The 24,729-nt window shown below is 36.5% G+C and overlaps 1 protein-coding gene across 1 annotated transcript in view; it reads right to left on the bottom strand.

Moving 5' to 3' along the window:
- The window catches only part of LOC150096009 (cell division cycle 5-like protein), a 205,591-nt gene that overhangs the window by 158,744 nt on the left and 22,118 nt on the right, over positions 1 to 24,729 (bottom strand). Inside the window, exon 3 of the mRNA XM_090409677.1 lies at positions 6,071 to 6,232. Within this exon, the coding sequence (XP_090265803.1) occupies positions 6,071 to 6,232 (162 nt within the window). The remainder of the gene's footprint in view (positions 1 to 6,070; positions 6,233 to 24,729) is intronic.

Genomic DNA, 24,729 nt, shown 5'->3' with positions numbered 1-24,729 from the left:
GCATCAAGTGGATGTGTGCACAGAATGGAAAGAAAGACTGGAACAAGAAGGCGACAACTTCTTAAAACGCATCATTACAGCAGATGAAGCTTGATTGTATCACTATGACCCTACAATGAAACAACAAAGCAGTGAATGGAAGCATCCGTCTTTGCCTACCCACAAGAAAGCAAAAACTGTAAAATCGGCTGGTAAAGTTACGACCATAATGTTTTTTGACTACGAAGGCATTGTTTACCAACATGCTGTAGAACCCGGAGATACTGTAAACGGCTCATACTATGTGGATGTTTTACGGACAATGGTACAGCACGTCAAAAGGACGCGTCCATTGCTGAAGAATGGCTTCTTACTGCACCACAATAATGCAAGGCCACATATTGCTGGTGGTGTAATGGACGTTTTGCAGAAGAACAACATAGATATCCTACCACACCCTCCATACAGTCCTGATCTCGCACCGTGCGATTTCTGGCTGTTTCCTCAGCTCAAGAAACCACTAAGAGGCCGCCATTTTGAAAGCAACAAAGCATGTGTAAAAGCTGTGGAGGCGGTTTTGAAAGAACCCTCAAAAAACTGACTTTCACATGTGTTTAAGAAGTGGACGCAACGTTGGGACAAATGCATCACGTCTCACGGTAGTTAATTCGAAAAAGACCATGTAAATGATGACGATTAAAGGTAATCTGTTTTCTGTATAAATATGGCCTTATAACTTATTGAACAGCCTCCGTAGTTATCACTTCATAAACTACGATATTCAAATCATTCTGCAAGTACTGTATGTCAGTTTGCATTATTAATTACGCTGCACATTTTTGCATCAGTCCATGTGGTTAGCCGAGTGGCTATGCACTTTGCAACGATAAGCCTGGGAAAGGAGTGCCCTGGGTTCGATTCCCATCGCTGACGTGAGGAGCTTAGGATGTTTCTCAGATATAGTCAAGTTAGCCGATCTTGGGCGTGGACTGCAGGGTTTTCTCCCCAGTTTATCTAGGGGTTTTTCCTTTCACAAGCAAGCAAACCGGTCTTGAGAAATAACACTTCTACAGACATAGGATACATTGGGAGGCATAAAGCCAACCCACCTTATCCTCGTATAATGTTTGCAGTTATAAGGAACAGAAGCCCTCAACGCCGTAAAAGGTAAAAGAGGGAAAGATTAAAAAAGATTTTTGCATCATCAGCAAACAGCTGGATTTTCCTGTCAAATCCTTCCCACTGTCATTAATGTATACAGTAGCAAAAAAATATTAATCTGAACACTCATGTTTTAAGGAAAAATTTTAATTTTGCAAGAATTATTTTAAAAAATTAAACTCCAACTTTACCTAATAATTTATATGTGCTCCTCTGTTCCTAACAAGTTCATTAATTTGCTTAGGCATGGACTCTACCAACATAGAACACATTTTTCTTTTTTCTGTATCTCAAAACCATACTTTTATAATGGATTTGTATTAAGTTATCCTTTATATCACAATTTAAATTTCCAAGTCTCTTTTTCACTATGGCCCACAAATTTTCTACTGGGTTAATGTCAGGAGAGTTACCTGACCCTGAAGCAATTGGATGTTGTAATTTTTGAGGAACACTTTCACTTTTTCGAAGTGTGGCATGTGCAAAATCCTGTTGTATCTGTATGACCACTCTTTTCTCTAATATTTTTATGCATTGTTCACTTTTCATCATACTATCAACAGGCATAAGTGATCCTGCACAATAATGTGTAAAACAACCCCAGAGCTGTATGTTTAGGAGAGTGTTGAAGGTGGGCATAAGAAGTCTTCTCATCAAACAAGTACCCATGTTTGCAAACATAGGTACTTGCTCTCCTTGAAGAAAGAAACGGCTCGCATCTAAGAATATGACCTTCTTCCACTTCTCAACAGTCCAATTTTTGTATACTTTTGCCACTGGAGCCTCTTTTTCTGCCATAGCCCTTGTCAACAATTGTTTCTTTTTTGGTCTGTGGGTAGTCCTCCCTGCTTCCAACAATCTTCAATGGACTGTCATGTCAGAAACATGAATCCCACTAGCTGCCAAGTCTCTATTTAAGTCTACAGAAGATAATCTTGGATTCATCTTGCTTTTCCTACTGGTAAACGATCTTGAGTGAGTGTAGTTTTCCTTTCTTGCCAAGAGAAAAAGTTCTTGTCTCCCTAAACCTCTTTAAGATTGCATTAGCAGTACCCAAACCAACCACAATCATTGGCAATTTGTCTTTGAGTCATGGATGAGTGCTGGGAAATACTACAGATTTTTTGAATACTTTCTTGGATTGCAGATTTTGGAGATCCTGCAAACCATTCCAAACCGTTCTGGATGAAGAAGGGTGACATTTTTCCAACTGGAAATTCACCTGTCGAATGTAAGATTAAGAACAGTGGTGTATTTGTTGCAGCCCGTGATGTTTTTAAGGGCCCTTGATAAACAAGAGGTTAAAATTATTCATACTCAAAGGGAAGTTGATTCAGTGGCAAAGCACTCCACTCACAATGGAGCCACACATGAATGCCCACTCTCTGGCAAGCACTGACACATTCAAGAGTGGAATGAAAGGAATACCCTGGACATTATACAGGCACCACGGAAAGGCTTGGACCCTATTCACAGATCATGGGGAAGGAGCCTTACTACAACAACCTTGACCCTTGCAAGCAAGCCCACTAGTCAAATGATCTTGGCTATGCCAAACAGGACTACCAGGATCTCCCTTTCCAGCTGTCCACAGACTGCTTTGCACAACAAACATGATGCCAAGGTAGAGGATTTCAGTGATAGTGGTCTGAATGATAGGATGAAAAAAAAAAAAAAAAAAAAAAAAAAACAGGATAATAAAAAATACAGGAAAAAAACATGGAAAAAGAATAAGAATGAAAAGGGCCAGTACCATATTACACAAAAAAATGTGTTATAAATTTATATAAATTAAACTGCAATATATTTTTGGAAAAATATTACAAATTTCCTAAGGACATAGTTAGGAATTAATGTAGAGTGCTTATGTCCAGCCCAAACTGTGATGCAGGTCTCATAACATCATACCATGCTTGGCACCAAGTCATTAAGAAGTCCTTACTGGCAATAAATTTATGTTCACATTTGGCTGTAGTCAATGAAATTTTTTCACATACAGGTAAAAATGTAGTTCATCCTTAGCTTCTGGACACCAACGTACAATGTAACCATAATCTACTTATTTCTACAAGTCAGTGTCCTCCACATCACTGCCAGAAGTTACTGTACTATCTTAACAATTTTAGTAATTAGTCCAAAAACTTAAAAATTCTGTAAATAATTTTTTTCCCCCAAAGAATGTAAAAAATGAATTTTACATTATTTTTTATGAAATGAATACATTTTTATTTTTTGGCTGATTTCACATACAGGGTGTTCGGGATAAATTTGACATATTTATAATTAATTATATTTTTCCGTAAGTTACATGTATTAACACACACTTCTCTTCATTTAAAAGTTTGGACCCTTCTTCATTCATATACAAGATGTCAGAAAGGATGGATAGCTGGAACCCACCTGAATCATGGAAGAGAATAACTTGTATCATGATGATTCATGCCCGCCATCAAAATAAGGATATTACGACTGCTGCGCAATGCTCCCTGAATACAGTAAAAACAATCAGGCATGAACTAGAGACTTGCAATGGTGACTACGAGGATGTAGCAAGAAGAAAGATCCCTAGCAGACGATCTGATTGCGTTCGTACAGCAGAATTCCTCGCAAATCTGCAGGAACAGGTGTTGAAGAACCCTGGCATTGGAATTCGGGCTTTGTTCGTGGAGTTGCTAACTGTAGTCAAGCCCTGGATAACAAGGGTAGCCAATGGTAGGCCGTATGTATGGCAGCAGGATTCGGCCCCTTGCCACACCTCTGGGAAAAGTCAAAAATGGTTGTCTGAAAATTTCTACGACTTCACCAGTCCAAATGTTTGGCCTCCAAACTCCCCAGACCTTAACCCCATGGATTATTTTGTATGGGGCGCAGTTGAAAAAGACACCAATCGCACTTCCAGTAATACAAAAGCCCAGTTAATGGATAAAATTAAAACAGTTTTTGCGGCCCTTCCCAGGGAGACTGTAGCATCAGCTTGTTCGAGGTTCCGAAGCAGAATTGAAGCTGTGATCGATGCTAATGGTGGTTATTTTGAGTAAATCTTGTTGATAGTATTGTAATTAACTCTGCCTGTAATGGTTTTTTGTCAATTCATTAAATTTAATAGATACAAAGAAGATTTTCTTTTTCCTTACGAAACTGTCAAATTTATCCCGAACACCCTGTATATATTATTCTTTTCAGTATGTCTGATATGCATATCTGTCTTCTAAATTATTCTTTGGTTAATATAAACTATTGGAAAATTTCTTAGCATATCAAATATATATAATATCCACAGGAGTAAACTATTTCTGTTAGAGTAAAAAATATTTTGTCCTATTAATATAAGCAGGAATTGGAAGGAAAAATACCAGGAGGTTGGCTTTACCTTTAGGTGCTTTTTTTGTTGTAGTGCTGCTGCCTGAGAACAGATGGGCTGAAGCACAGATTTTTTCAGTACCTAATAAGTCCCTGAGTGGGTTTTCTACATACAGTGAAGGAGAGGTTACCATTTGGAAGGCATGTCAATAAGGTGTCTAAGGAAGTATAAACCATAGTTTATCCTTCCTAGACACATTGTTTACATTATTTTCCTTTTCTATTGTAAACTGAATTCTTGGATGTAGACTATTGAGGTGACTGAGGAAGGAGTCTAACATGTTAGGTCATGAGGTCAAAGAGAGCCACATCATTTACATATCTTAGCAAGAAGAAAGTTTGAGAGCAGCTGAATCCATGGCTTGTTTTACAAAATTTTCCATGTAAAAATTAGCAGGTGGGGATGAGAGGGGATGAAACACACAGCAGCTCCCTCTATATGTTTGTAAATTTTATTCCTCCAAGAAAAATAACCAAAACTGATGGCAAAGGAAAAGAAATCTAAGATATTAGAAGAAAAAATGTTTTTTAAAGAGCATTAAGGCATCATTTGAGGGAATATTGGTAAATAGTGAAGTGATGTCAAAGTTTAACAATATATCTGTATTATTAAAGTTAGATTTTCAATTGAAGTTTTAAAATATGTAGAATTTTTTTTTTATATAGAATGTGGTAAGTCCAGTGAGGAAATAAGAGTGTTTGCCAGCTGTTCTGACAATTTGTAGAATGAAGCATCAGTGGCATCTATTATAGGTCTCAGAGGGATTAGGTTTGTGGATTTTAGTTAAACCATATATCTGGGTGGGGAGGGGGATGAGAACTGAGGTTCGAGTTTTTTGTGATGTCTGGCAGCCAGGCAGGAAGATACTTTTTAAGTAGGTGTTTTAATTTTTTAACCTGTGTTTTGTGTGGGATTGTGATCTACCAAAGATCAGCTCCCTCCTCTTTCAGTGCCTGAAGTATATGAAGTATATGAAGTATATACTGTTCAGTCACCATTCGTTCAAATGAACACAAATCTAATACATCTGCTGTCACAACTATGGTCAATCTGTCAAAATTAATACTCAAAGGATCTTCTGGAAGAAAATTACTATGCTCCATCATAGTAAATTTAAAAAAGGACAACCAAAGATGATAAATAGTGACATGAAAATTGAAGATAAGGATATCTTAGATGGCTGGAATAATTACTTTGAAACATTGTTAAACGAACAAGCAGTGATAGAACCATACTACAAAATTTTCAACAAGAATGCAAAGAGGAATATATTAATACTTGAGGCAGAAAAAGCTGTCAAAAACTTGGCAGCTTTTTCAGGAGTAAATAATATTCGACCAGAATAAGTATGGAGGTAAAAGTCTTACAGTGGTTGCACTGCACAGTTCAGAAGGCTTAAAATGCATAAAACATATGCATATACAGCATATATGGATATGTACAGAATTATAGAATATAATCTGCATTACAGACATAAATGTTACTGATATATTAATCTACATTACATTTCACATTCTGATAACTGCTAATAACAAAAATTTAAAGGATGTTTTTTTATTCTTTACTTACAGTAAATATTCATAATGTTCTAAACACTGTGCTGCTGTTCTTCCAATTATAGGTGCAATAGTTCGCCACTGAGTAGGCATCAGTTTAGCCAAATGTAAGAGCTTTTCTTCTTCTTCTCTTGTCCATTCAGTCTTTTTGATACTGGGGTCAAGCCATTCATACCTGATTAAAAAGAAAATATATGAGTTTATAAATATAACATTATGAATACTATAACAAATTTTACAAATATCAATAAGAAAAAAAAAATTCTGTTAAACAAGTGTCTGTTATATTCCATGGTACTAAGAAATGAATTTTCTCCTCCTCCCAGAACAACAGCTGTTTGTAAAAAACCAAGAGTGGTGCAGAACAGAGTCAACAAACACTTCAGCAAACCTGTTTACTTATATATATACCCTATACTAATATTTGAAATGAATTATCTTTTGCCTAAATATAAATCAGGAAATGATAACTAACAAACAAAATCCTTTCACTTTTCTTATTTCTTTGCTTCAATTTATAACTTTCATTTGCTACTTTTACTGCTCTCCTAATTCAAGATAACCATGCTGCCCTCTGATTATCTCTAAAAGGTGATTTCATGGAGCATAATTACTCAAACTGTGAGATCATCTTCATAGGAGACTTTAATGATCCTAACTCAGCCCCTTCTCTAATTTCACAAATGAAACCATTTGATATCAGTCATGATCTAATGCAAACTGTTAACTAGAATACCATGTAATCCTCGTCATTCTTCTGCCTTTGAACATTTTGTTAACCAGCTCTCCTTTCAAATATAGTGCAGAAGTTTCTTGTCTTCTTGGTAACTATGACCATAATCTTATCCATGTTTCCTTTACTACATATGGATTTTCTCGAAGTCAATCTCAGCCTCATACTTTAGATAAGTGATAAATCCCCACTGATGAGACCTCAATAAAGGTTGAAACCAGTGTGGGTATTGACCCTTCCTATAACGCATAGCAAAGAATACTTCACAGGCGTGAAGGTTGTACTTTTACAAGTATCAGTTCTTTGCTTCAACTTTCTTGGTTTCCCAGAATCGCTCATTACAAACTGAAATAAACGGTTATGAAGTAAAGTGTTATGCACATATTTTCTGCTCGTTTAAATATTATGCAGCAATTTTGAAGAAGCAATACTTTTCCTATAATTTACCATTCAAAATATATCAAAAGTGAAATTTCTACATTTTTTTACAATAGAATTAAAACTGTATTTTGCCTTCCAGGGGCTTAAATGCTGTATAATAATAGTTTATCCCTTCCGTGTCACTAAGATGAGTCTTAGTGACACATTTTCTGAATTGCAACCGCTCCTTCACTGTATACAGAAAACCCATTCACATAGCCAGATACATTCACAAACTATCACCCCTCTTAACAATATGGCATTATTAAAACTTTAATCAAATACAGCCTACAATCTTTGTTCCAGTGGAACCTCTCTTTCAAACTCAGCCACATATACCTTGCTATCCAACAGTTAGTTCATACAGAATTATAAATATAATCAATCCTCCCCAAAATCTGCAGCCATCCCTTCAGAAGGATTTCAGAAATGCCATCCCCCTACATCTGGGGTACATCAGAAAAAATAGCCAGTCATTAAAAAAAAAAAAAACCTCTGCACAACATTTAAGCTCCACCAGAAACTTGCTACCTTTATTCGTTCTAACGAAGATCAGCTCCATCCTCTCAGTGCCTGGAGTATATAAAGTATCCTGATCCTGCAAGGTGGCATACTATGGACAGACAGGTAGATCAGCCTCCATCGGTTTAGATGAACACAAAACTTACATCTGCAATCATGACTATGGTCAATCTGGTCTTGTGGACCATGCATTGGATACCAATCACAAGATCTTCTGGAAGAAAACGACCATGCTGCATCACAGTAAATTTAAGAAAGACCTGTTTTTGGAATCTGCAGTAGGACTCAAAAATCAACCTAATTTTAACAAATACAGTTGCAAGAAATTTTCCAAAATTTAGGAAACATGAATCCTCAAAGATCCCAATTTACAACCTAGGCCTCCTACAAATGCCAATAGAGGGTGCACCACCTAGACAGGACTCAAGAGTTCAAGCCACGTGCTTCATTTAGTATTGTGTTGCCTTTGTGTGTGTGTTACAAATGTTGTTGCAATTCTGAAGATATTTCAGTGATTGAGATGAATACTGGAAACACTTAAATTAGTTTTTAATCTTTCCTAGTGCTTCCAATACTCCATTAAATCTCCAACATGATAATAATAATTCATGTTATTACTGTGAGCGGTTGTGGCGATTGGGGGGGATTGTGATTAGAATACTTCAATCAACATAAAATTTAAATTATCACATATGTCGGTGAATAAGACGAGGCCTAAATTTTAGGCCTCGTTTTATTCACCTAATTAAAGCTAGTTTTAGATTTTAAGCTTACGTCGGTTGTATAAGATGACCCCCCCAATTTCTTCTTTCTTGTATTAATGCAACGTTAGGTGTTGATGTTATATCCGTCTCATCTCATCTTCGTTTTACCCTCTTTTACCTTGCAGTGTCGGGGTTTATTAATCATCAGACCTCAAGCCGTTCGCAGGATAAGGTGGTCAGCCTTACACCCTAGTGTATCCAATGCCCTGTAGTGTTGAGTTCTCAAGGCCGGTTTACCTGCTTACCTGCGTGGACAGTAGGGGGAAAACCCTACTGTCAACGCCCAAGACTGGCTAACTTGGCTATGGCTGAGGAAAATCCTTCAGCTCCTCATGTCAGCAACAGGAATCGAACCTAGGACACTCCTTCCCCAGGAAAGCGCAAAGCCACTAGGCTAATCGCGCAGACATCGTTATATGTTATATCCGTTATTTTAATATCTATGCATATCCATCTTGAAAAAAATAACACAAAAATTGATGTTATACCAGGTGGTTTAACTTCTATATTGCAACCACTAGACGTCTGCTTGAACAAACCATTTAAAGATCACATGTCAGAAGAGTGGAATAATTGGATGTTCACTGGTGAAAAATCAATTACAAACAGTGGATCTATGCACGCTGCATAACTTGATATGATTTAAAATCATTTAAAAAGTGTGGTATCTCTAATCTTATGGATGGTGCGGAAGATGATCTGTTGTGGGACACGGATGATCAATGAAATGACCATAATCTTATCCATGTTTCCTTTACTACATATGGATTTTCTCCAAGTCAATCTCAGCCTCATACTTTAGATAAGTGAAAACGAAATCGATTCACCGGATTCAAACTGGGATATCCATATGATGATCATTTAACCAATGAATCTGAAGAACTATTTTCAACAGATGATGAAGAAAATTAACATGAAAATTGATGTTAATAATTATTATTTGTTTTTTAAGACTTACATCTATTGTAATATTTTAAATAAATTTATGTAACAAAAAATTAATCTGATTTGTTTATAAACACTGCCCATTTTCTTATATAACGATGTATTGTAACTACAATGTTTATCCAAGAAATTAAGCTTCCCTTTTTATACTCATCGTATAACATGACCCATGATTTCGAGGAGTTTTCTATAGTATTTGAGAGTCGTCTTATACGCTGACATATACGGCAATTCCATACAGGACATGTCTCAGATAATTTCGCCATATATTTTACAACAGTTAAGAAACAGAATTATTATTCCTTTCCTTCAGGCTTACATGGTGATCAGAATACATCTTCAAAAATATTGGAAACATAAACGGAGCACTCTACAAATAACAAAAATTTGTTTTGTTTTTCAACTGCAAGTTCATTTGAAATACAGGGTGTCCCAAAATTCACGCAAGTAATTTTGATAGAAAACACAGGTTTTTAATTAAAAATTGTAATTTCTTATTGATTCATAAAGTATACAGTATAGGGTTATGCATGGAATAGCATATCGGGTAAATGGCCTCCACGGCTTTGCTGGCACATACGCACTCTTTTGTCGAAATTTTCCATGACCGTTTTGCATAAATGTGACTGAATTTCATTGATACAGCGCTCAATTTCCTCCTTCAAGGCTTGGATGGTCGTGGGCTTGTTGGCATAAACTTCAAAAAACCCCAAGAAAAAAGTCCAACAGTGTTAAGTCACATGATCTGGGTGGCCAATTCTGATCACCAAAATGGGAAATTACACGACCAGGAAATGACTCATGCAGTAATTGAATTGTTTCTCGGGCTGTATGGCATGTGGCACCGTCATGTTGAAACCACATGTCGTCCACATCCATAATCTTGCAATTTAGGCACAAAAAACTGGATTATCATGTCGCGATAGTGAGCACCATTAACTGTTATTGCCTTACCAGCCGCATTTTCAAAGAAGAATGGACCAATGATGCCTCCAGCCCAAAATCCACACCAAACAGTGACACGTCGTGGATGCATGTGTTTCTCAACAATCACTCGTGGATTTTCTGAACCCCAAATGCGACAATTTTGTCGATTAACGAAGCCATCAAGATGAAAATGAGCCTCATCGTTGAAGATGATTTTGTTCGAAAAATAAGCATCCACTTGTTGTTGTTCCATAATCCATTCAACGAACTCTCTTCGCAGTGTGCGGTCATTTTTAATAACTCTGAACTGTCAGCTGTCATGCTGTCTTTTTTTCCTCGTTGGCAACACTTTACCGCACAAATGGCGCTAAATTTAAATCTTGCGTGAATTTTGGGACACCCTGTACTACTGAATATAAATTTGAGACATTTTAGAAATGAGCCTCAAAATAAGAATATACTGCAATTTAACATAATTTCTTGTTCATAAAAGCAGAAAGTTCTTTACAAACAACAGTCCATTCAAATCTGTAAGCATAACGATGTGACATTTCCATAAATCACGATACTGCAAAAAGAATAAAAAAGTAATGCTCGAACCATATTTATTTCAATAAATGTTGCTCAATAGCATCTATTGAGTAACATTTATTGAAAATAAATTTCAACTTTTACTGAAATTGTTGAAATTTCAATAAATGTTTAGATAATTGTTTAACACAAGATTTGGAAATTAGCATCAAAATAACTCCACTATTTTTTTCAATATTTTCAGTCAAACATCTTCTAAAGTGAATATATCTTGAAAACAACAAAAAATATTAACTTGGAATTTCCTAAAAGAAATTCCAGGTAAAAGAGTTTATTCTTCTACGTGAAAGGTCACAAAGATTGCAATTCCACTACATTAAGTTAATGATTCTTATAATGATATCAAATGTTCATGTTGGCAAAAAATAGCAAGAAAATCATATGCACTTTCTTTTTGGGAATGATTAAGGGTCAATGCTGTATAACTGAGAGAGCTCCATATATCCTTTAACGGAATGCGGAGAAACAACCAGGGCTTCTGATCTAATGTCCAATCCTCACCTTCTCATGGTGCACCCTGTTAGGTATTTACCTGGATACTCAACGAACAAGGACCGGATGGCAATTTGCGATTTAGCCATCCAAATTGTATTCTTATTGGCTTAAACCACAATGTAAAATGATGGTAGAATATGACAAAATTTCATGCTGGTTGGAGCATTGTCTGATTAAACAAGGACACCCCCATTGTTTTTGCCATGGAACCAGGGCAAACAGTGAAAAGTCAATTACTGGAACAAATCATGAAACACATCCCAACCAAACATCACCAGAGTTCAGATCGGTACTGTCAACATAAGAGCCTGAATGGCAAAGAAATTTAACTAGCAGAAGAATTGGATAAGTAACTGGATAAGAATTGGATAAGCATACCGGATTGACATAATAGGGATGACTGAAACAAAAAAGACAATCTGGCGAGATCTTTCTAGGCAATAAATATAAAATGTTATATTCAGGTAATAACATTCAGGTAAAAGAGGGAGTGAAACGAAAAGTCGGTCCTTGTTGGGGATCTAAATAGCAGAGTAGGAAATGATTGTCAGACATAAAAATATTTGGGGAAAATTTGGAGAAAAGAGCAAAGCTCATAATAATGGCAAATACCTGCTCAGAACATGGACTGGTTATTACTAACACCATGTTCCAACATAAAAATGTGCACAAATTCACATGGAGAGAAAAGGCAAGGAATAAGAACAGTCTCATTGACAATATTATTGTTGATAATGATGTTTTTTCACTGGGGCAGGACAGCAGAGTGTACAGAGGATTTGAAATTGGAAGTGATCACCATTTAGTCTTGAGCAATAAAACTGAATTTCATACTGAAAAAGCAGAACATGTAAGAAAGTTTTGAAGCAAATAAAAGTTCAGCACATCTCAGATGTGAACTGTTGATTAAAATACACATACATTATTCAAGAAAAAAATGAGAGAGTTTGAGAACAGGAACCAAACCTTGAAGATTCAGTGGCAGGCCATGTAAAAAAACATTGATTGATTCAGCCAGAGAAGTATATGGTGAGATTGTTTGCAAGGATAGAAAAATAAGAACTGCATGGAAGACAGAGGAAGTTAAAGATGCAGCGAAGGAAAAGAAGAAAGCATATCGAAAGTTCATGGCAAATAAGTCAGCTTGTACTTGTAGAAAATACAGAGACAAATGTAAGAAAGCTAAACACTGTAAAACTAGCTAAAAAAAAGTCATGGGAACACTTTGGTAAGAACACAGAAATTAAATATCAGGAACGTGGCAAAATACTCTGGAGGCTGTTGAAAAAGCTCAGAAATGGAGGAAAGAGTGCTAAAAGTAATTAGAAATGATACAGGTGACATGAAAACTGGAGAAAAAGCTATCCTTGATATAGTATGCCCACAGATGCAAGACCCTTCGACACTTCTGCATGTCACAAGAAGGAGAATCCATTCCGATAAGGGTAATCATCCGTCTTCTGCGACAACAATAATCAAGTTGCTACCAGTACAGCGACAGACAAGAAAGCACGTGATTTCGCGTATTGGTGACCAATTCATATATACCTTCATTTTTTTCACCCCATTCAGCATGAATCTACTATTCTTGGCAAGTCGCCAAACGAAGCTTTTGCAAGTGTGGGTGTATTATATATGGTGTAATTACTTCGAAAAATTGCTAAATGAAACAAGCAGTGACAGCACAGTGGTAAAAAGCACTCAATAGGCATGCAATCAGGAGCACACATCCACATTTGAAGTAGAAAAAACCATGAAAAGCCTGAAATGCAGAAAGTTAGCAGGAGTAGATGATATTCGACTAGAAATGCTAAAGTATGGAAGTATAAAAGTCTTTCAGTGAATGGAGTGTATAGTTCAGAAGGCCTAGACAAAGAGACAAATTCCAGATGATGGGGGTAGAGGTCTCACAGTACCAGGGGCGGTTCGTAAGAATTTGTAGTGGTGTAGACCGCACCAAGAAAGTATATTTGGTGCGGTCTGCATTGAATGCAGCTCCAACATTCAGTACACTTGCCAGTACTGATACTAGCCCTAGCCTGCACAGCACGTTGACTATCGCAAAATACAACTATTGCTACAAAATGAATTATATAAAATACTATCAAGAGATATTGTATTACAAACAAGAAAATAACGGTTTTTAGATAAATATATAAAAATTTAAGAATGGTGATAATAAATCAGGAACTTTCATTTCATACTGGAACAGCTGCAGCCCATATGGATGACACACCACACAGTACCCATATATAAAAATGGAAATAAATCTGAATGGGTGAATTACAGAGGTATTTCCCTACTGAGTGCTCCTGCTAAGATTTATGCAAGTATACTTGAGAATGATTATGAAAAGGAAGCTTGGTGAAAAACAAGCTGGATTCAGGCCAAATAGAGGATGTCAGGATCAGATTTTCACTTTACGACAAATAGTTGAGAAATCGTCGGAATATAACAAAGATCTGTGTTTAATTTTTGTAGACCTGCAAAAGGCATTTGACAAGGTGCCAAGAGAAAAGCTTTTCAAAATGCTACAGTTATATGGTGTTAATATTAGGCAATACTTAGTCTTTATTTGAGTTGTAAGTCAGCAGTTAGAATTGAAGGAAGTACAGGATGATGGTTTGATGTTAAATCTGGTGTCAGAGAAGGATGTACATTATCCCCTCTGTTATTCATCATCTATATGGATCACATTATGAAGAAAAGAGGTATTAAACCTGATATCAAAATGGAGATGTTAATCTCAGTCTTTCCTTTATGCAGATGATGTTATACTTTTATATAAATCCAGTACAAGGCTGCAAGATTCCCTGACTAGATGGTATAACTGTTGTAATAAATTTGGTATGAAAATTAGCAATAACAAGACAAAGAAAGCTGCATCATGAATGGAGAAGCTACAGAATAAGTAAAACATTTCAGCTACTTAGGCACAATTTTTAGTCAAGATGGTAAATTAAATATGGAAATAGACAACAGGATCAACAACGATGCCAAGTTCTTTCCTAATATCCTCATTTTTAATATGATATTGCCATTGATGCCATCTGTTCATGCCCCTAAGATGGCAGAATATTAACTGAATAAATTTATATGGAATAAAAGAGAAATTAAAACACTGTATACAAGACAGTGTTCAAATCAGTTTTAACTTATGGATCTGAGAGCTGGGTTAGAAATAAAGTGCTTGACCAAAGACCTAGAGACCACAGATATGTCCTGAGAAAGATTAGGGACATGAACATATGGCATCAATGGCAATATCATATTAAAAATGAGGATATCAGGAAAGAACTTGGCATTGTTAACATCCAGGAATGTGTAAGCAGAGCAAATCTCAGGTGGTATGGTCACTTAAACAGAATGGGAGAGGAAAGATTAGCAAAACAAGTGTTCTCTGCCAGGTTGGCAGGAAAATGACCCAGAGAAAGACTGCTTATGAAAATGATGACTTATGTCCTCTCAGAGAGAAGGATTTGGAGGGCAGTGGCACTAATAGTTTTGAAAGCATATGTAGGTACTGATTCTACAAGCCAGGGAGCAAAGAGGGTGATCAGCAGGAGATGTTTAGGCAGTTGAGCTTGGTAAGTGCAAGAAGAATTACTGTTATGGAAGATTTTAACTATAGCAGTATAAACTGAGAAGATGAAACTGAATGTAGTAATAAGGGAATGGAATTTCCTGGATTCTAGAGGGACATATGTCTTAAGCAACATGTAGTAGAAGGAACACGAGGTTTGAGAGTTTTGGATTTGGTTATAGAATCAGAAGAACTGATTATAACTGAGATGGCATAACTACCTCCAGTTAGAGAGGAGAGAGAGAGTGTGATCATGTGGTTTTGACTTGAAAGATGAATAGATATGTAGGGGTATCAAAGAGAAAGGAATGTATGTGGAATTATAAGGCAGGTGACCATAATAGCCTTAGATATCAGGGAAAGTTCCATGGAGGAAGGAATTGGAAGGGCAAGATATCATTAGTGCGTGGGAAATTGTGAAGGAATATTTATTAGCAGCAATAGTAAGCTGAATACCACAGGTGAAGAAGAGGAAATAATTTGGTGCAAAGTGGATGAAAAACAATATCAAACAGGAACTGCAGGTTAAAAAGAGGTTATGGAATAGATATAAGGAAAGGGGTGGAGAGCACATGCATGAAGAATATAAGACTCAGGCCAGGACAGTGACTAGTATGGTGGTAAAGAAGACAAAACTGGAATTTGAGAAGAGATTGGTCCTGAAATCCAAAGAGAATCTTAAGGAATTTGCTATGTGGACAGTACGAGGAGAAATGATTATGGAAGAATGACGTTGGATAAAAATGGAAATAGGGTGACTTATGCAGAGAACATAGTGGAGTTGTTCAATGAACACTTTATTAGGATATTTCATCCTGGAGAAGTAGGTTTTAATACTAGAGAGACAGGGCAGGTTCAAGGTTTACATGTGCAAGAGAAGAATGTGTTTCAAATAATGAGTATTCTGGAATTCAATAAAGCAGTGTGACTGGATGAAATTTTGCCACAGATTTTGAGAGAATGTGCTAAAGAAATGATAGCTCCGTTGCCATGGCTTCTCAATGAAAGTCTGGCTAAGGGAAAGGTACCCAAGGAGTGGAAGGAGAGTAGCAGACTAGAAGTGTCAAATTATAAACCAGTTTGTGTTTCATCGATAGTTATGATCTTGGAAAAATTAGTGAGGGACCATATACAGCGTTGTCAGTAATTTTATCTGTGAGTCAACATGGATGTGTTAAGGGGCACTCTTGCTTTAGTAATATGACTGCCTTTATTAAGAAAGTGACAAGAGCTGCTGATGAGGAAAAGGCATATTCTACCATTTTTTTTGGATTTTACAAAGGCATTTGACAGGGTACCACATGATAAGCTGATATTTAAGTTGCAGCACATGAGTTCAGATGTCAGGTTAGTGAACTGGATTCAGGATTGGCTATTTCATAGTATCAGAAAGTAGTGTATGATGAGGGTGGGGGGAGAAATATCAAGGAGCAAAAGGTTACAAGTGAGGTTCCACAGGGCTCAGTACTGGGACCTGTATTGTTTAACCTTTATATCAATGACACAGTCAGTGGATTGCAGGGAAAAATTCAGTTGTTTGCAGATGATGTGAAGCTGGGAAGGGTTATTGGTAATAGTTAAGATGTGGCAGCCCTGCGAGAGGGTTTGAATAAACTGAAAAAATGGGCAAATGAATGGAATGGGGGATGTCGGTTTAATGCAGCAAAATGTAAAGACTTTGGGATACAATGATGAGAGGTTGAACACTCGACTGGAGGAAGTAGGGGAGGCAAGGAATCTGGAAGTGATGATGGATAGAATCCTGAAATTCAGGGAACAAAGGTAGTGAAGGTAATCCAGAGGATTGCTGCAATACAGAGAAGGCTGATGACCCGCAGAGTTGTCATTCCATTGTATAAAGCCCTGATCAGACCGCACTTGGACAATTGTTCTCAAATTTGGTCCCCAGGATTTGAAGGAGATAAAATTAACTGTGGAAATGGTGCACAGCAGGGGCGAATGAATGCTGGTCTTGAAATTCATGCTTGCTCTTGTTATCATTCAGGAAATGAGAGGTGTGATTGAAGTCTGATTAGCGGAATAATGAATTACTGACCATTTAAAAACTATGTACAGGTAACCCTCGTCTAAAGCAGATGTTAGGTTCTGCAGAATGCTGTGTTATATAAATCATGTTATGGGAGTCTCAGATCACATAGAAAAAGTAGGGTTATGTTCCAAAATCGTTTTTTTTTAATTATATAAACAACAATGACATATCCAACAAAAAATATATTTTTATTTAATTCAGGTAATTCATGTAAGTAAAGAAAACAAACTATGAAACAAATACATAGTATAAAAGTATAAAAATTACAAATTGTACTTAAACTTCATTGCACATAATGCATAAATGTTTTAGGCAAAAAAAAATAGTGCATATTTTAATCTTTCATAGCACGAGGATTTGAGGATTGGTTAATAAACACTGGTTTTGTCATGTAATCACCTGATGCATTACTACAAAACAGTAGAGTAATTCTATCTTTGGAAACTTTGAATCCAGCAGCTGATCTTTTATTTTTTGAAATATAGGTGTGTTTTTGCCCTTTTTTCCAATATAACCCGGATTCATCCGCATTGAACACCTGGTCTGCACTATAAATGTTTATAAACTTTGAGAGTTTTTTTGTTTAATAAGATTTCCATCCATAGGAATTTTCTTTTGAGGTGCAATCTTCTATCAAAATAATTAGAGATTTCTCCATTTTTCCATTAGAATATCATGTACACGAGCAACGTGCTTTGCACTTTGACAGCAATAAACACTTTCTCGGATTTTATGTTCATTTTGTTTGATTGCTCGAATTGTTGATTCATTTAAATTCAAAGTCCCTGCAAAACTCCTGGTTTTTCTCCATTTTTCAATCGATCCAAGATTTTGAATATTTTTCTTCGAGAGAAATTAATTTTTCAATTTAGTTTTTCCCTTTTGTTGAAGTTTGTGGCCATTACTATAAAAATAATTTTTTACACAAAAAAGCAAGCATTATATATCGTATGTAACTCGCCAGAAAATAAAGTGCTTAGCATGAGATGAACACACTTATGATTTTTAATGCACTTTCCTGGCAGAAATGAGGACAATTTTCAAGTTTATGCAGTAAACAATTGAGGTACATGAGTGCTAAAGGGTATTTCCCCTAATATAAATTTGCTACTTATAATTACATGCGAGATACAGGCAGACACAAATTTAACAAAGATAAAATTTGATTTTTAAGTCGAGCGGTGGAAAACATATGATAAGATAAAAGGTTACTACAATTTGTAGGCTGTATTTTTATTGGAACAGTGTTGTATAAGTAGTGCGTTCAACTAGGGTTACAACAATTTTATACTGCGTTATATCGAAACCGTGTTGTATAAGTACCCGCGTTACACGAGGGTTACCTGTATTTAGAAATTTATATACATTTAATCATACAAATACAACATTTATTTTACAAATGATATTCTATCTTTTTCAATTTAGCTACTTGAATACAAATTCTACCCTACGGTTCTTCTTAATGAACTGGTCAATAATATCGTCATAAAAAGTTGGTTGCAATTTAATTTTCCAAAGCAACATGCACACTAAACTGCTGAGAAGTACAGAGTGTCCGAAAATTTACGCAAGAAGTAATTTTGATAGAAAAACACAGGTTTTTAATTAAAAATTGTAATTTCTTATTGATTCATAAAGTATACAGTATAGGGTTATGCATGGAATAGCATATCGGGTAAATGGCCTCCATGGCTTTGCTGGCACATACGCACTCTTTTGTCGAAATTTTCCATGACCGTTTTGCATAAATGTGGCTGAATTTCGTTGATACAGCGCTCAATTTCCTCCTTCAAGGCGTGGGTGGTTGTGGGCTTGTTGCCATAAACCTTAGACCTCAAAAAACCCCAAAGAAAAAAGTCCAACGCCGTTAAGTCACATGATCTGGGCGGCCAATTCTGATCACCAAAACGGGAAATTACACGACCAGGAAATGACTCATGCAGTAATTGAATTGTTTCTCGCGCTGTATGGCATGTGGCACTGTCTTGTTGAAACCACATGTCGTCCACATCCGTATCTTGCAATTTAGGCACAAAAAACTGGATTATCATGTCGCGATAGCAAGCACCATTAACTGTTATTGCCTTACCAGCCGCATTTTCGAAGAAGAATGGACCGATGATGCCTCCAGCACAAAATCCGCACCAAACAGTGACACGTCGTGGATGCATGTGTTTCTCAACAATCACTCGTGGATTTTCTGAACCCCAAATGCGACAATTTTGTCGATTAACGAAGCCATCAAGATGAAAATGAGCCTCATCGTTGAAGATGATTTTATTCGAAAAATAAACATCCACTTGTTGTTGTTCCATAATCCATTCAACGAACTCTCTTCGCTATGTGTGGTCATTTTTAATAACTCTGAACTGTCAGCTGTCACGCTGTCTTTTTTTCCTCGTTGGCAACACTTTACCGCACAAATGGCGCTAAATTTAAATCTTGCGTGAATTTTGGGACACCCTGTACTACTGAATATAAATTTGAGACATTTTAAAAATGAGCCTCAAAATAAGAATATACTGCAATTTAACATAATTTCTTGTTCATAAAAGCATAATCCATAATCCATTCAACGAACTCTCTTCGCTGTGTGTGGTCAGTAGGCTTCAGTTCTTGAGTCAATTGAACTTTGTAAGCATAAAGATGCAAATCTTTCGTGAGAATACGTTGTAGAGAGCTTCTCGAAATGCCCAATTCAAGACCACGGTGCCGAATTGATGTTTCTGGACTCTCAGCAACACTCTCATGAACTGCTTTGATGTTTTCTGTTGAACGACTTGTTGAAGGACGGCCAGAGTGTATAAGATCACAAATTGATACAGTTTCCTTGAATTTTTTAATTAATCTTTTCACAGTTGATGAAGTTAAATCACTATTCCGACCATATTTTGTACGCAAATTGCGAACTGTAGCTGCGAAACCTTCATTATTTTTAAAATATTGCTCAACAATGAAAATGCATTGTAATTTTTTCGTGTAGCGCTCCATTTTTAATAACCCTGAACTGTCGGCTGTCATGCTGTCTTTTTTTTCTCATTGGCAACACTTTACCGCACAAATGGTGCTAAATTTAAATCTTGCGTGAATTTTGGGACATCCTGTAGTTACAGGGTTGACACTGGAGAGTTTTTTCGCTTGGTGGAAGGAGCGAGGACATGGGGCCATCTCAGGAAGCTAAAAAAGGAAGCTGTGGGCAAGAAGGTGAGGTGTGGTTTCTATGCATGGAGGGTGGGTGAACCGTGGAGTGCACTGCCTGATAGAGTGGTGAGAGCACAAACAGTTGGTGAGTGCAAGGAGTGGTATGATAGACTGTGTATTCTAGGATGGGCCTCCCACGATAACTCTTTTGACTTCATGAAGGACTGAATCATCATCAAATTCCTAACATGTACCTCAAGAGGTGTACAGTTATGATAGTACTACATGAAACTTACATCATTAGTAACTTCCTATCTACAATTTTCCTCCAAATCAATCTGTTACCTCTCAAGACTCCAACATTATCAGATCTTATATTTCTATCTTCTAAGTCACGTTTTACTATATCAATCTACCTATATCTTGGTCTTCCTTTGGGTCTTTTTCTTGTCAACCTAGCAGAAAACACATGTTTTGCTTTATTTTTCCTCTCCCATTCTGTTTAAGTGACTATTCCACCTAGGATTAGCTTTACTAACACATTCCTGGATGCTAACAATGTCAAGTTCTTTCCTAATATCCTCATTTTTAATATGATATTGCCATTGATACCATCTGTTCATGACATTGAATCTTTCTCAGTAGTCTCATATCTGAAGTCTCTAGTCAAGTGTTTTATTTCTAACCCAGCTCTCGCATCCATAAGTTAAAACTGATCCGAATACTGTCTTGTATACAGCTAATTTAGTATTTTGACTAACTTCTCTCTTATTCCATATTAATTTATCCATTTGACTTCCTACCATACCAGCTTTATTGATTCTATTGTTTATTTCCATATTTAATTTACAGTCTTCACTAAAAATTGTGCGCCTAAGTAGCTGAAATGTTTCACTTGTTCTATAGGTTCTCCATTCACAATGCAGTTGATATTTTCCATGCTTCTGCCTATTTTCATTGCATTTGTCTTGTTATTGCTGACCTTCATACCAAATCTATTACAAGAGTTATTCAATTTAGTCAGAGAATCTTGCAGGCTTGTAGCAGATTTATTTTGAAGTATAAGTATAACATGATCTGCATAGAATAAAGATTCGAGATTAACATCTCCAATTTGATATCAGGTTCAATACCACTTTCCTTATTAACGTGATCGATATAGATAATAAATAACATCATCATCAAATTCCTGACATGTACCCTCAAGGGGTGTACAGGATATGATAGTACTACATGAAAAATTTACATCATTACTTACTTCCTATCTACAATTTTCCTCCAAATCAGTCTGTTACTTGTCAAGACTCCAACATTATCAGATCTTATATTTCTATTGTCTAAGGCACTTTGTACCGTATCAATCCACCTATATCTTGGTCTTCCTATGGGTCATTTTCCTGCCAACCTGACAGAGAACACTTGTTCTGCTAATATTTCCTCGCCATTCTGTTTAAGTGACAATAACACCTGAGATTAGCTCTGCTAACGCATTTCTGGATGCTAACAATATTAAGTTCTTTCCTAATATCCTCGTTTTCAATATGATATTGCCACTGATGCCATCTGTTCACGCCTCTAATCTTTCTCAGGACTGTCATATCTGCGGTCTCTAGTCTTTGGTCAAGTGTTTTACTTCTGACCCAGCTCTCAGATCCATAAGTTAAAACTGGTTTGAACACCCTCTTGTATACAGCTAATTTAGTATTACAACTAATTTCTCTCTTATTCCATATGAAGTTATTCAATTGACTTCCTACCATACAAGCTTTGTTGATTCTGTTGTCTATTTCCATATTTAATTTACCATCTAAAAATCATGGCTAAGTAGCTGAAAGGTTTTACTTGTTCCACACAGTCCCCATTCACAACACAGTTGACATTTTCAACAATTATACCTATTTTCATTTTTGCTTTTTAATGCTGACCTTCATAGCATATCTATTACAACAGTTATTCAATTTAGTCAGGAAATCTTACAAACTTGTAGCGGATTTATTTAGAAGTATAACATCGTACGCATAAAGCAAAGAGCTGACATTAACATCTCCAATTCTGATATCAAATTTTAATACCACTTTCCTTCATAATGTGATCCATATAGATAATGAATAACAGAGGGGATAATGTACATCCTTGTCTCACACCAGATTTAACACTAAACCATCTTCCTATACATCCTTCAATTCTAACTGCAGATTTACAACTGAAATACAGACTAAGTATTGCTTGATATAATGCCCCATTGGCACCTTGTCATATGCCTTTTCCAGATCGACAAAACTTAAATACAGATCTTTGTTATATTCCCATGCTTTCTTGATTATTCGTCGTAAAGTGAAGATCTGATCCTGACAGCCTCTATTTGGCCTGAATCAAGCTTGTTCTTCACCAAGCTTTTCTTCCACAATTCTTCTCAACTGTTTCTCAAGTATACTTGCATAGATCTTGCCAGGAACACTCAGTAGGGAAATACCTCTGTAATTCTCACATTCAGTTTTATTTCCCTTTTTATATAAGAATACTATTAGAGCTCTACTCCAATCATCAGGAATTTGTCCATCTGTCCAAGCTTTCAGAACTATGCAGTGCAGCCACTGTAAGACTTTTATACCACCATACTTCAGCATTTGTGGTCGAATATCATCTACTCCTGCTGCCTTCAAACATTTCAAGCCTTTGATGGCTATTTCTATTTCAAGTATGGATATGTATTCCTGACTGCATGCCTGGTCAGTGTTTTTTACCACTGTGCTATCATCACTGCTTGTTTCATTTAGCAGTTTTTCAAAGTAATTACTCCATACTTCAAGGATATCTTTTTCTCCTGTTTTCATGCCACCTTTATCATCTCTAACTCCTTTCACAGCACTCTTTCCTCAATTTCTAAGCTTCTTCAACAACCTCCAGAATATCTTACCACCTTCTTGATATTTATTTTCTATGTTCTTGCCAAAGACCTCCCATGACTTTTGTTTAGCTAGTTTTACACAGTGTTTCACTTTCTTACATTTGTCTATGTATTCTCTAAGAGCACAAGCTGACTTATTTGCCAGGAACTTTTGATATGCTTTCTTCTTTTCCTTCACTGCTTCTTTAACTTCCTGTGTCCACCATGGAGTTCTGATTTTTCTATCCTTGCAGACAACCTCACCACATGCCTCTCTGGCTGAATCAATCAGGGTTTTCTTCAAGGCTTGCCACTGAATCTCCAAGGTTTGGTTCCTGTTCTCAAACTCTTTCATTTTTTCTTCAATAATCTTTATGTATTTTAGTCTACAGTTCCCATCTGAGAGCTGCTGAACTTTTATTTGCTTTAAAGCTTTCTTACATGTTATTCTTTTCAATATGAAATTCAATTTCATCCTGCTCAAGACTAAACAGTGATCGCTTCCAATTTCAAATCCTCTTTACACTCTGGGAGAAAACATCACTATCAACAATAACATAATCAATGAGACTTTTCTTATTCCTTGCCTCTTCTCTCCATGTGAATTTGCGCACATTTTTATGTTGGAACATGGTGTTAGTAGTATAACCAGTCCATGTCCTGAGCAGAAATCCAACAGGTATTTGCCATTATTATTAGCTTTGCTCTTTTCTCCAAATTTTCCCATAACATTTTTGTATGTTTGACAATAACTTTCTACTCTGCTATTTAGATCCCCAACAAGGACCAACTTTTCCTTTTTCATTGTGTCAGCTGCTTTGTCTAAAGCATCAAAAAATTCCTCCACTTCTACCTTAGTAGAATCTTCTGTGGGACCATAGGCACAAACAGGTCTCATTGTCCAATTCCCCATTCTGATATTTGCCCACATCACTCTAATTGAGACTGCTTGCCATTCAAGAAGATTAGCCTCGTATTTTGTATTGAATACTATGGCTACTCCTCCTTTTCCTTGATTGTCATTTCCTGAATATAACATTTTGTATTTATTGTTCAGAAAGATCTCACCAGTTTTTGTCTTTTTTGTTTCAGTCACACCTATTATGTCAATCTGGTACTTATCTAATTCTTCAGCTAGCTCCATTTCTTTGCCATTTAGTCTTCTTATGTTGATAGTACTGATCTTTAACTCTGGTGATGCTGAGTTGGGATGTGCTTTCAGATTTGTTCGAGTAGCTGACTTTTCGCTGTTCACCCTGGTTCCCTGGTGAAAACAATGGGGGGGCCTTGTTTAACCGGGCAACAACCCAGCTGGCATGAAATTTTGTCATGTTGTACCATCATTTTCTATATTGGTTCAAGCCAATAAGAATACAATTTGGTCAGCTAAATCCCAAATTGCCAGTTCATCCAGTATCGTTCAGTATCCAAGTAGATACCCAACAGGGTGCAACACGAGAAGGTGAGGATTGGACATTAGGTCAGAAGCCCTGGTTGGTTCTCCACATTCCTTTATAGGCTATGTGGAGGTCTCCTCTCAGTTATACAGCTTTGACCCTTAAGCACCCCATAATAAATAACAGGGGGAGATAATGTACATCCCTGTCTGACACC

This window comes from Typopeltis vanoorti, chromosome 19 (genome assembly GCF_054136105.1).
Source record: "Typopeltis vanoorti isolate ZY-2024b chromosome 19, IOZ_Tvanoo_1.0, whole genome shotgun sequence".
Taxonomy (NCBI): domain Eukaryota; kingdom Metazoa; phylum Arthropoda; class Arachnida; order Uropygi; family Thelyphonidae; genus Typopeltis; species Typopeltis vanoorti.
This window is presented reverse-complemented; position numbering and strand designations above follow the sequence as displayed.